This window comes from Cercospora kikuchii (genome assembly GCF_019650295.1).
Source record: "Cercospora kikuchii DNA, contig_00009, whole genome shotgun sequence".
Taxonomy (NCBI): domain Eukaryota; kingdom Fungi; phylum Ascomycota; class Dothideomycetes; order Mycosphaerellales; family Mycosphaerellaceae; genus Cercospora; species Cercospora kikuchii.
In genome coordinates, this window is record NW_025408590.1 from 1,249,168 (window position 1) to 1,261,430 (window position 12,263).

The 12,263-nt window shown below is 51.6% G+C and overlaps 5 protein-coding genes across 5 annotated transcripts; 2 read left to right on the top strand and 3 right to left on the bottom strand.

Annotated features, from left to right (window-relative positions):
• Positions 1-139: 139 nt before the first annotated feature.
• On the bottom strand, positions 140-550 carry CKM354_001260300 (uncharacterized protein; the record flags this gene model as incomplete). Its single annotated transcript, XM_044808125.1, has 1 exon — positions 140-550. One exon carries the CDS (start codon positions 548-550, stop codon positions 140-142), a length of 411 nt encoding a protein of 136 aa, XP_044664060.1.
• A 1,597-nt stretch (positions 551-2,147) lies between these two features.
• CKM354_001260400 (uncharacterized protein) lies at positions 2,148-4,304 on the bottom strand (the record flags this gene model as incomplete). Its single annotated transcript, XM_044808126.1, has 6 exons — positions 2,148-2,494; positions 2,547-3,217; positions 3,270-3,298; positions 3,352-3,744; positions 3,800-4,242; positions 4,298-4,304. The coding sequence occupies 6 exons, from the start codon at positions 4,302-4,304 to the stop codon at positions 2,148-2,150; spliced, it is 1,890 nt and encodes a 629-aa protein (XP_044664061.1).
• A 3,684-nt stretch (positions 4,305-7,988) lies between these two features.
• On the top strand, positions 7,989-8,831 carry CKM354_001260500 (uncharacterized protein; the record flags this gene model as incomplete). Its single annotated transcript, XM_044808127.1, has 1 exon — positions 7,989-8,831. The coding sequence occupies one exon, from the start codon at positions 7,989-7,991 to the stop codon at positions 8,829-8,831; it is 843 nt and encodes a 280-aa protein (XP_044664062.1).
• A 216-nt stretch (positions 8,832-9,047) lies between these two features.
• CKM354_001260600 (uncharacterized protein) lies at positions 9,048-10,229 on the bottom strand (the record flags this gene model as incomplete). The annotated part of the gene is made up of 1 exon (XM_044808128.1): positions 9,048-10,229. One exon carries the CDS (start codon positions 10,227-10,229, stop codon positions 9,048-9,050), a length of 1,182 nt encoding a protein of 393 aa, XP_044664063.1.
• Positions 10,230-10,656: 427 nt separating this feature from the next.
• CKM354_001260700 (uncharacterized protein) lies at positions 10,657-12,096 on the top strand (the record flags this gene model as incomplete). The annotated part of the gene is made up of 2 exons (XM_044808129.1): positions 10,657-10,762; positions 10,814-12,096. 2 exons carry the CDS (start codon positions 10,657-10,659, stop codon positions 12,094-12,096), a joined length of 1,389 nt encoding a protein of 462 aa, XP_044664064.1.
• Between the last annotated feature and the right edge of the window lie 167 nt (positions 12,097-12,263).

The following is a 12,263-nucleotide window of genomic DNA, read 5'->3' on the forward strand; positions in this document are numbered from 1 at the left end:
TTAATTCCTTGTGAGTGACCAATTGAACGCCATTACCATAACCCCTCGCTATGCTGCAAATGTGAACAGTCTCAATGTGAAGCATTGAATTTGCGCTTAAAGAGCCTGCGAGATGACATTAGAACCCTGTTTGTTGACACTAGGTATCGAAGCTTGAACTCACGAGTGCAACTCCGCCAACGAAGACAAGGCCCATGGCAGCGGAGCTACCGAAAGATCTGCTGGCGCCACCAGTGGATGCCACGAAGCCAGCAGATCCGGTTGGAGAAGAAGCAGAGCCAGTACCGGTTGGCAACGCTCCGCCGCTTGGGCTCGTGCCGTTGGTGATTGGGTAGATCGGAGAGGGAGATGTTGTGTTGTCTCCGCCGTATGGGCTGGGGCTGTAGCTTCCAGAGCCAGAACCGGTGCTTGGAGATGTGGCAGAAGAGTCGCTGTCACTGCCACTGCCGTAGGATGCTGGAGAGTTCTCGGTGTTTTCTTGGGTGGTTTGTGGCAGAGCGGCAACGACAGTGACAGCGAGAGCTGAGGCGAAGATGGTAGTGAACTGCATTGTGGCTGTAAAGTTTCGTTTGTGATTGGTTGGTTGGAGTGGTCGAAGTCGTTGTTAACGAAAAGAGTGAGTTTGGAAGATTGGTAGTGTCTCGGTTGTTGTTGTCGTTGATGGAGAGAGTTTGTGTGCTGAGAAGAAAGGGCGCTTCCAGAAGATGCTTCTTTTATCGTCGCTGGATAATTGCAACCCGTTGTCGTGACAGGAGCATGCGCGCATGCGCACACAGCCTCCCTTGTCCGTTTGTCGACGAGACGCGCAAGCTGTTTCAGCAGCACACCCCGGCATCCAGGTACCACTCGCCATCGATTTCCATCAAATCAGCCATCAATTGGTGCAGAAAATCGCGCGAGGCTGGACCCGCCCGGCGCCATGCAGCTGATCCAGCATACGTCCGTTCCATTTTTCGATGGCTGGTCGGACAACGCAGACGGAGTGGCTGGATCTGACTGTGCGATGCGGAATGCAGAATTCCTATTTTCGGCAATTGACGTAGCCAAGGCTAGGAACAGGCGCCTTTGTGATCCAGCTCAACAAGGATCTCGCCACAATTTTCTGTCTCACTTTGCTGATTGTGACACCCTTTTGGGAGGCTGGAGGTATCGATCGTGGCTGGGTGCTCGTTCACAGCTCTCCTGCCATGGAGGGTCGCACGAAGCCGTTGCTGTTACAATCATTAATGACGCACCAAGGGCACTTTTCACGCAGGAGATGACACTCCAAATCATGCTGCTATCCGGTATGCATTCCATCATGCTGCCAACTTCGGTGAGCGTGCTCGTCCGGCGGAAAAAAATCGGAGGCCGGATCTGTGTTGACGCAAGCCTTGACGTGTTGCTCTGCTTACTACTGCTTCTGGCTGCCATCGTTACACCTTTATTATTGCCGAACACAGTAGACCATTTAGAGACCGTGAATAGAATTGCCAGTGGTTGCGCCAATGATCGAGAAACGCTCTGCGTGCAAAGCTCAGGACGGAGATCTGTCGCATCACTGTACATGCGATGCTTGTGCTGTTTGAAGGCGATCGTCGACACGCGGAAGTTGCAGATTTGCAGCATCTCACCTGGCTCGATCTGCGTGTTCATCGTCGCAGTATCATTGCTTGGATGCTTCAATTTCGCGTTGCCCCGAACAAGCAGTCGATGACTGCTCCTGCTCGTCATTACCGCAGCCCTGCATGTTCATTGAGGCTCTGCTACGGGTATACATCATCGCCACGTGCTCAGGCAGGGCGTTCTAAGGTTGCAGTCAAATCATTGCAGCTGAAGGGTCGCAGAAGAGAGATTCAGGGCAGGACATGACGAATCTATCGTTTCGCGAGATGGTTGGCGTCATTCTGTCTTGCCAAGCTCATGGTATTGTCGTGCTAGCTTCCATGGACCAGAATGCGGCTGAGATTTTCTTGTTCGCGTTTCGTGGATGAACTGGTCGATGACCCCGTCGTGCAGTGGAAAGGAACACGTTCTTGACGCGTCGTGAGGAAGTAACGCTTCGGCGCGATGGCACGTGCAGTTGCAATTTCCGCCTCCGGAGTTCGTTCGAGGGTCAAAAATCATATGTATCAATGAGGTTGAAAGGCGTCTAGTATTTCTGGGCTCTACATCTTTATTTTTCCTGTCTTCAACGCCTCCCAATCCTCTCTATCATACGCCTGATATGATTCAGCTCCAGGCGGTAGCCAGAAAATCTTGTCCTTGCTTCCAGATTTCTCAATGAGATCAAGATCTACGCCCTCTCGCTTCGCCTGGCCTTTCTGAATCTTGAAAGTGCCAGTGTACGACAGCTGGGGCGCCACGCGCAAGAAGTACGGCACAGCATATCTGGGGAGCTTGGTAAGCACGAAATTGCCCAAACCAGCGCAGTCCAAATTTTCTGGCATGAGGCCTTGCTTTAAAACCACCGTTGCGCATCCACATCGCCCGTCAGCGTTGGGTACGGCAACGCCTGGCGATAGATTATCAGCACATGGTCCGGCATTTTTAAAAGGACGACTCACCGTAAACGTTCGCCTCAGCAATCTGCTCGAACTGACCCAGCACGTCCGCTACCTCATTTGTGGAGACGTTCTCCGACTTCCATCTGAAAGTGTCGCCAAGCCGGTCGACGAAATATACTCTCCCCTCTGCGTCCTGCCGCATCATATCTCCGCTTCGGAACCACAGGTCTCCCTTCTTGAACACATCCCGTGCCCATCGCTTGTCGGAAGCAGATTGATTCATGTAATAACCTTTGAACACGGTCTCGGCGAGCTCGGGCTCCACCGCATGGAAGACCTCACCGGGCTCGTTGACATCGCATCTTACCACCCACCCATCTTTGTCTCTCACGACTTCCTCAGAGTCGGGATCGATTCTGACGCGGACTTCTTTCTCGCCCATCGCCCGGTTCCAAAGTAGCCCTCTAACTCCAATAGCGTTCCTGCCGAAATCGCCGTAGTTTCGATTGAATGTGGCTCCCAAGCCATCGGTCGCAGCGTAGAGTTCGTGAATGAGGGGAATGTTAAAGCGTTGTCGGAAACGCTCCCAAACATCTGGCCTCATACCATTGCCCCAGGCTTCATGAACACTATGAGCGGCTTCGAGAGGATGAGGCGGGGCGTTGAGAAGGTATCGACAAAGCTCGCCAACGTACTGCAATCGGTTCGCCTTGGATTCGTGAACTTCGGTCCTGTAAGATCGTTAATACCAAGTCAAGCCGCAGACATCGTTTTTAAAAATACCAAAATGTGCGATGTGAAAATTTCTTGCCCTGTTCACCACGTTAGCCTACTTCTCACATGACCATCGCTTTGCAAGGCGTACCAATTTCATAGCTGATCCGGCATGTATCGTGGGTGTTGTGCAGAGTCCCTGAGCCGCACCATGATACAATGGAAGGCATGTATAGAACTTGTCACCCCGTTTTAGTTGCAAGTAGTCCGCCATTGTCCGGCCTATGTTGATACTTCTGCCACTGGTCATCATCACACCTTTTGGTAGGCCTGTTGTACCACTTGTGTAGATCAAGCCGCGTGTATCAGTAGGCAGAATCCCTTCCGTACGGCTAGCAGGGATGGGAGTTTCGTTGCTCAATGCATTGATCACAGCTTCGTCGTAGTACACGATCGTGATACCTGCTTCTTCCAGCTCAGCTCTACATGGCTCGAGGCGCTCGGCAGTCTCGCGGTCTGCTAGCATGTAGCGAGTTCCACAAAGCTACAAATCACGTCAACCTCACCGGCCGAATCCGGATGTCAGCAGCATATCATACCTTGGCACAATGCGAGAGGGCCTTTCCAGTGAGATTGTGATTGATGAAGCTTTGCTGACCACCAATACCATCAATGGCAAACCATATCATCAGGTACTCGGCGCTGTTCGGTCCACTCAAAGCGATCATCTCGCCCCGCTGGACCCCAAGATCGCTCATCAACCAGTTCCCTACCCTCGAAACGGCTTGATAGAACTGCTTGTATGTCCAGGACCGCCTTTCGTACTCCAGAAATAGATGATCTGGAATGTCTTGCTTGCCCCAATTCTTGATGGCATGATACATTGTCATTTCATTCTTCGCAGCCTTCTCGGCCATGAAGTTCTGGGCATCGGTGGCAGCTTGGTCAAGGCTGCCTTTGCTGAGGTCTGCTCGAATATGATACTTGGCATCGAGGTATGCAGCGGCCGCAGCGGCCGTTCCGGCAACAGCTGCTAGAGTGGCTTCATTCAATCAGAACTTCGATCATTACTTCGTCTCCTAGTTCTTCTGTCTTACCGGCCATGCTGCGAGCGGGCTTTCTGCTTGTGGCAAGAGACTGGGCGTTCCTACGGACCCACGATATCCGGTGATGTTGTGAATTGCTGACAGCGACGAAGATGAGGATTGGTGGCAAGCCCTAATGATTATTATATACAAACCTCGGGTGTGATCCAAGATCAACATCCCCAGCTTTTGCGGGGATGTGTAAAGTCTTAGCGCGACTACGACTCGACTTCCGCCGCTCACAGTTGGTGGCGCATTGTATGTCACGGGATTTCAGACACAAAAGCCTGCCGGTTTGCCCGTGTTTGCCGGAAGCAGAGCTCTCATACTCTCACACTCTTATTCTGGGGAAGCTTTTGATGATGAACGCCCGGAAGCCACTCTTCCATTGTGTCAAAACTTGTTGCTGTTTAGTCGAATTTCCGGTCCGAGTCGATGCCAATTGACGCGCAAGAGGACTCCGTAACGTGTGCTGATCCATCGATATATACCGAGCCCTTCAATGCTAGTTCGTCTTAGTTGAAACCGATTCATTCCGAGTATACCAATTCCATGGGAGTCGGAACGTCAGTGTCGTGTTCCCGAGCATGACCTCTGACAAGCTTCGATAACGACTGCTGTGCATTGATGAGCTCTGTGCATGCTCACCTAATCAGAATGCATTGCACGCATTTCGGCGCCTTGGAATGGCCACAGAGTGCAGTACGTGAGCACACATGCGCTTACCATATCCTGCGGACCAATTCCGGCACTCTACAGCCAGATGGGCACTGGAGGTTAGAACTATTGGCTTCGAGTCTTCAGCGTACAGTACGCTGCAAACTTGGTGCGTCGAGCTCGCTCGGGGGATCAGCACTGTCATGGTTGCCCGGAGCTTGTTATTGCGTACAAGCAGGCCCTACCAATGCACGTTTGAAGATATCCGATTCTCCAAGAACATTTTCGAGGTCCAAGTGTCTGATCGTTGTTGTGTAACCGCATCGCCTCGACAAGTCTCGGAGTCGTGACCTACACACTATGTTGTTGGTTTCATAAGGAGCGGGCCCACGTTCTCAGTATCGAGAAATTGGTATTTGATGAGCCTTCCAAGCAAAGTCATGGTCGCGGATCACGTCGGCGATCAGACTCGTTGTCTGTGCAGGAGCTCTTCAATGCTGGGCTTTGCGTTGATGGCTTGTGGGCCGCACTCTTCAATGCAGCCGAGATGCCCTGGTGTTCATTGCGTTGCTGTTGGCGGACAAATAATGCGACTGCAAAAATCGTAGGAGGTACGGAAAGCAAGGACCAATCTCACGACCTTTGGCTCAGCCTCGACTTCTGACGCCTGCCTCAGGTTTTCGATTGGCACTTTCGTGCACAAGTCAGCATACTTCTCGCATTGGCAAAAGTCATATTTGATGCATACCGTAGTATTGCGGAGGGTCACGCTGCAGGTAGGCCATTCTTATGCCTGCTGTCTCATTCCAGTACTCCGCAGAAGCACCTACCTACTTTGTTCCTTCTATTCGATACAACCGGCTTCAGAAGGTGCAGTCTGAGATGGAGACAGCAGGTTTGATGCTCTTTGATCCTTTATTCTGCAAATCTCAGGTCTTGTGCCTGCCTGTGCGACTCTGCTCATCACTCAAGCTCCATGAAAGCCGAGGATACTTCTCAATCTAGAGGCCTCATCGGTGGCTGCTGCTTGAGCCAGGTGCAATGAATGAATCCAACAATTATAGCTTGTATAGAAGTCGCTAACAGGAGTAATTTATCTAGTTATCCTGACGGAAGAGAGTGTCGAGACAACCCTTTCCATGCATTCTTCTCAAAGACCCAAGACATTCGTGTCTAAACTCTAATCGACTCACGCATTGAGTGAGGACTTCGCCTTGAATTTGGCCTGAGAAGCATCAACAAGCTGCAAGTGACGAAGCAATACATATTGCCATGACACTTACCGACGGGGGTGGTATTGGTTCCCAGCAATGCTTCATGAAGGCATCATCGCAGCGTTTCGCAACACATAGAACCTGGTCTATTGTCCCTTGGCAATAGAGTTGTTTCGTTTCGTCGTATGTACCGCCACAATACGTACAGCTCCCGTCGGTGACCCTTTATTGGTTCTATCCGCCTTACAGTCGCTGTAGTCATCATGTGCGGAGCAGAAAACCCCGCGGGCTGATCCAGTGGTAGCGAACACCATGCTGGTGATGATCGCAAGGAGTGAAAGTTGCATCTTTATGTCTATACTCCGGTAGGACTTCTGGAAAAGTAGGATGGTATTGTCTCGATGCAGATCAACGTGGAGCAATGGTTAGAATGTGCATTGCAAACCAGCGAAGTGCAGCATTTATGTAGTTAGGTGCTCCTATGCCCTTCGCGTTTTGTAGAACTCGTATTCGGCTTTGCAGTCCGTCCTAGCGGCTTGTCTGCCTGGTTCCCCCCCTGTACTCATCGTACTAGAAACGTGAATCTATGTATATGCATTAGGGAATTGCCAAGGTTCTGACTTCTGACCGCGATGTAATGCAATCACGATGAGCCGTGCCGTGCCGCTGACCTTACATGATCCATATGATGCATAAAGCTTAGATCACAATTGTGCATCAACACGAGAGCTCGTCAGATCAATACGATACTCTAGAAATCATGGTCGAAACACTGAGAACGAGATGCTACCGTACCAACGCTGGAACACTCCACTGCACGCGGGCATTAAGGTGCTTAGGATATCTTTGCCGGCAAAGACATTGCGTCGCTTGTGGAAGTTGCGGGCTCTTGTACCTTGAGAAGTCGCTAGGCATGGTAGAGAGATGATTGTGCAGGCTTGTATGGGTGGAGTGTCGTTCCTACTGTATCAACTGCCTCCTTCTCAGACCCTTCGGAAAAAAGGTCCGCCATTTCCCAACTTCAATGTTACTTTCACTTTCACCTCCGTATTGACACAGAGAAGTCGCGCACCGTCATTCCACCTCACCACAATCTTCCTTCCACACCAACCGACATCGTCCGATGCAGATATCCTGTGCGAACATGCCACGCTGGCGCTTTATCTCGGGCGAGGCGGAACAAGATGCATTTGTGTGCGCCTGATTACGAATCGAAACTACGAAGTGCTAACGCAGATGTCGCCGATTGTTGCATGCATGTCTTCGTTGAGCCCAGTGGATCTCAGCTGCACGAGCAGGTGATGCGGTGGTACTCTTCATTGGCAGTAACACGGTTGGTCTTGCCGTAGCTTTGGTTTGTGTCTCGGGCGTCTGCTTTAATCTAACATTTAGGGAATAAGGAGGCCCAGCCCAGACAGGTCAACACTTGAATGCATATCGTGTGCTTTCGAAACCGCCATCTTGCTCTCTAACCTCTCCCTCTAGTATCACAACGATCAATCTCTTTGTCTTTCCAGATCGTTCAAAATGCCTTTATCTATACCCTCACCAAGCTCCTTATACACGCACACGAATGGACCTTTACCGGAGGCAGATCGACTGGACGTACCCAATACCGATTGCTCAACGGTACACCTTACCTTCATCGACCTTCACGCGCTGATGCGGTTCACTTTTTTCTGTCGGATAGTGAAGTATCCAAGGAATCGACCGCCAGTGAATAGACAATGTCTTTGGCTTTGTATCTTTTCCTCGAGGATAAAAATCATACCAGATCGCCATCTCGATCCAGGTCTCTCTTCTATACCCAAACAGAGAAACACGAAGACAAGATGTCCACGCAACAGGAATTCCTCCTAAACCCTGGCCTCGTGCCACTAACCACAACGGCAGACTGCATGATCTGTCACGAAGAAGCAACAAACCCCGTCAAGACTAGCTCTTGTGAGTGTAGCGTTCTGTATTGCCAGTCGTGCATCCTGGCATGGTTCAGAGAAAGCCCAACATGCCCGACCTGCCCGTTTCAGCACTTCTCGGTCCCTGAGGCTGAAGAAGCTGAACAAGCTGTGAACAATGAGTACGAGTCTGATGATGAAGACGGACCTCCAACATTCGACCTGGACGTTACCGTTGAGACTGGTGAGGCAGATGAACTAATCTACCTCCTGCACTCGAGGACGAGACATCTAGGAGATCAAGCAGCCGTGGAGCACATTAGCAATTTCCGCCGATCATCCCTCGATGCCAACATGGTCACCACCCAGTACTCGCCAAGACGCACCCATGTCAAAACATATCTCCTAGTTGACTATCTTCTAGCTGACGCGAACATATTCTACGAGGAGCAGCTCGATACCGTCCTAGAAACCTCTCTGGCGACGGAGGAGGATTTCCGCGCAATGGTCCGCAGGGTCGGCATAGTTATCGAGAATCTTCATGACCGGTCTTTGACTTACGAGGGACTCCACGAGAAGTTGCTAATGGGCGCGTTGAACGATCTGAGCTGGTTCTCTAGGGTGTGGTTCGATATGTGGGAGGCCCGTCGGGCGAATCGCGAGATCGAATTGGATCCGATTCAGCGGTATTTGGAAGACATCGTCGAGGAGCTGGTCGAAGAGGGAGAGCGCCTCTACCATCGGATAGAGTCTAGCAGAAGACGGCAGTCTGGCCTTTAATGTTCGCGCGGAGTCGGCTGTTGTATTATTACCTGAATAGAACTCGAATGCGTTCAATCTCACTAGCATGACCTTCATCGACATACTTATCCCTTTGACTCTACATTGTCATGCTGATCCCGCGCTCAATTGTGTCTGCTTCGGGAAATTTCCCAATCGACTGCTTGTTGAAGCTGCCTACATACCAACTATGAACATGATCTATCGAAAGACCTCTCAATTTCTATCACTGCCCTTCAGTCTCCTCCCAATATTACCAAAGCACACTGCGCTCACAAATAAGACACTCGCGATCCACGTCGCAACGCCTACGCTTTCTTGACTGAAAATTCCCAAAACATAGTCCTCGTCTCGCAGAACATGTAGACTGCCATTTACAATGCCGCTTCCGGAATGCCTCCCGATTTGCTCTTGAATTACCTGCGCTGGATTTGGAGGTGGAATCAGAGCAGGATTCGCAACGAGTAATAATGCTGTTCCGGTGATAGATACGAAGGCGCTGAGGATGAAGCCTAGTGGAGAGCCATCAATGAAGTACCACACGGCAGGATTTGCGAGTGCGAGCGTCAAGCTCAGTTGTAGTGTGCTCTGCCATGGCAATTTGCGAATCGCGAATGCTATCCCGACAAATGCGCCGATGCTTCGAACAATGTCCATCCAGTCCTGACGAGGGCGCTGTCGTTGCCGACTTTCCACCTCTTCATCGTCGAGTGCATCCTCGTCTGAATTCCAGAGCGAATCAACATATGGCAGAGCTTCGCCCAGTACAACGGCAATGCATCCCCATGTCGCCAAGTATGACCACTTTTCCCGATCCAAATTGACCTTCACAGGTGCGAGCTGTTGCTTGTCGTGAAGATGACTGATCAAGAGGCCGTATAGAGTTCCGACACCGAACAAAGCTGTTGCTCTACCCAATGTCCGCAGATAACTCGCCACGCCCGTAGCAGGACGAATGTGCCCTTTCTGTAGCTCCGGATTGAAGCTCTTTCGTCTGATAGTGTTGCCATTCGTCGTTCTTCGCTCAAAAGCATCCGACGGCAAGGCCTGACGCGCCCAGTCGATCGAGGCCGCTCGGCTTTCAGCTGGAGTTTGTGCTCCAGTCCCCCATGGGGTCGGTTGCTGTGATGCAGTATCGAACCCAGTATCTTGGTAAATGCCGAAGAGCGTGCTCGTGGTCAAGTTGAGGAACGAACGATTTCGTGACGGCGCCTCGCTCTTCGCGTCTTTCTGCGTTCCATTTGCGTCACTCATGCTGAGATTGGTAGGCGAGCTTGCGTCTGTCGGTGTTGTCGGCTCGGAGTCCGGTGTGGGGAGCTCGAAGGCACGGCGGTTGCGTGGCTGAGGCTTCAGTGGGAAAGCATCGTCGGTGTCGACGTGTGGTGCGGGATGCGACATGCTCAGAACGTGATAGTCACGGGAGCGAGGTGAGAAGTGAGCACGCGCGCAGCGGGATTGGCGTCGGAACAGAGTTTGACTTTCCGGCGGGATGGTCTGAGCTCGAGCCCGTTGAAGGTGGAAGAATAACGATAAAGGAAGGAAGAATGATAGATATGTAGGCCGCAGAGTGGTGAGATGTGGTTGAAGAGGGGGCGTCTGCACGCACGACCACGGGCAGCTTGGGGGCAGTGGAGCTAGAAGCGACGTCAGCTGGCAGCAGAGCACAATACAGAATGCGCATGTGAAAGAAAGGGTTTGCCAAGACCGTCGGACTTCTGGGAGCCGCTAGTCTCCGCCCTTCGCTTCTACCCGCTCGAAATATTTCCAGCGGCTGCGAAGCGACTTACCAGAGCAGAAAGACATCGCCTCGTGCACTGTATCGATCATGGCTGCAAGTACAGAAGCGCAGAAGCAGGTCAAAATCAGGCTGTCTGCCAAAGATGACTCCATCGCGCTCCCACAAGAGGTTGGCGACCTGGTCATCAGCACTGGTTAGTACAATCGCGATATGGTGAGATATATCATGCTAAGTCCAGTACCAGAGGTCAAGCGCTACCAGCTCTCAACGCTCGTGAACAAGCTTTTGGAGACAACGCAGCCAACGCCGTTCGAGTTCCTTATCAACGGCCAGTATCTTAGGACGACATTGGATGAATTTTTGACCGAGAATGGCATAAGTGCTGAGACTACGCTCCACGTTGAATATGTGAAGGCTTTGAGCCCGCCGCAATACGTTGCCAGCTACGAACACGACGATTGGGTCTCCTCTGTTGATGTGCTATCCTCGAGCTCGAATGCAGCGAACTGGGCCAATGTTACTGGAAACTTGCAGTCCAGTATAGTCTCTGCCTCGTTTGATGGAGCTCTCCGAGTCTGGAATGAATCGCAGGACGTGCTCGCAACCGGTATAGGATGGCATCGCGGATCGATCCATGCAGCAAAATGGCTCTCTCCGTCTCAAGTTGTCACAGCAGGCACTGATCGCTCCGTCCGGCTATGGGAGTATGCTGCCGGTGCTGGAGCAGGGAGCGCGAAGCTCTCACCGAAACTGGAACTGCTTGGCCACAAAGGTGCCATAGATTCGTTAGCAGTTCATGCCCCTTCCTCGCGTATCCTCACCGCTTCCGCCGACAACAGAATCGGCTTCTGGAGCTCGAAGAAATCAGAAGGCACGAACTACGAACCACCTACAGCCCCTTCCTCCAAGCGACGGAAACTATCCGGACCTGCCATCTCCACTCCGCAAAGAGGTGCTCTTGCGTACCTCGAGGGTCACACGCAGCATGTCAAAGATGTTGTTTTCGACAGCCGTGATCACACTGTCGCGTATTCGGCCTCAATAGACCACAGCGTCAAGACCTGGGATCTCACGACTTCGACATGCGTCAACACGCGATCAACGAACCAGGCGCTACTTTCCGTCTGTCACTTGCCAGAGCAGACTGGAATATTGGCGGGAGGTGCATTAAATCGGATAGATCTCATCGATCTCAGAGCCAGCGCCAGCAAAGTAGCAGTGCTTTCTTGCCGAGGGCATAAAAATTGGGTCAGGAGTCTTTCGCTCGATCCCGAGAGTCCTTTCCGTTTTGTGTCGGGTTCCGATGATAGCACATGCCGAATCTGGGATTTGCGATCGACAAGTCAGGAAGCTGCTGGCGGAACGGTGGCGAAGCCGGTGTATACGATTGATAGAGAATCGGAGAAGGGGAAGAAAGTCGAACAAGGCTCAGAATCGAGCGTGTATTCTGTGTCGTGGAACAAGGAGATCGGCATTGTGGCAGGAGGCATGGATAAGATGTTGCAAATCAACAGAGCTCCATCATAGACGAGCGACAGTAATAGCGCGAATGAGCAAATGTTGCGATGGAACTCCTTGAACTTCTCGCATCTCGTCTTTGACTGCCCACGATGCTTCATCCTGGGTCGACCAACCATGATCTGCGTGATCACCCTGACCAAAACATATCCACACTGTAGTGTGTTTGAGGAAGA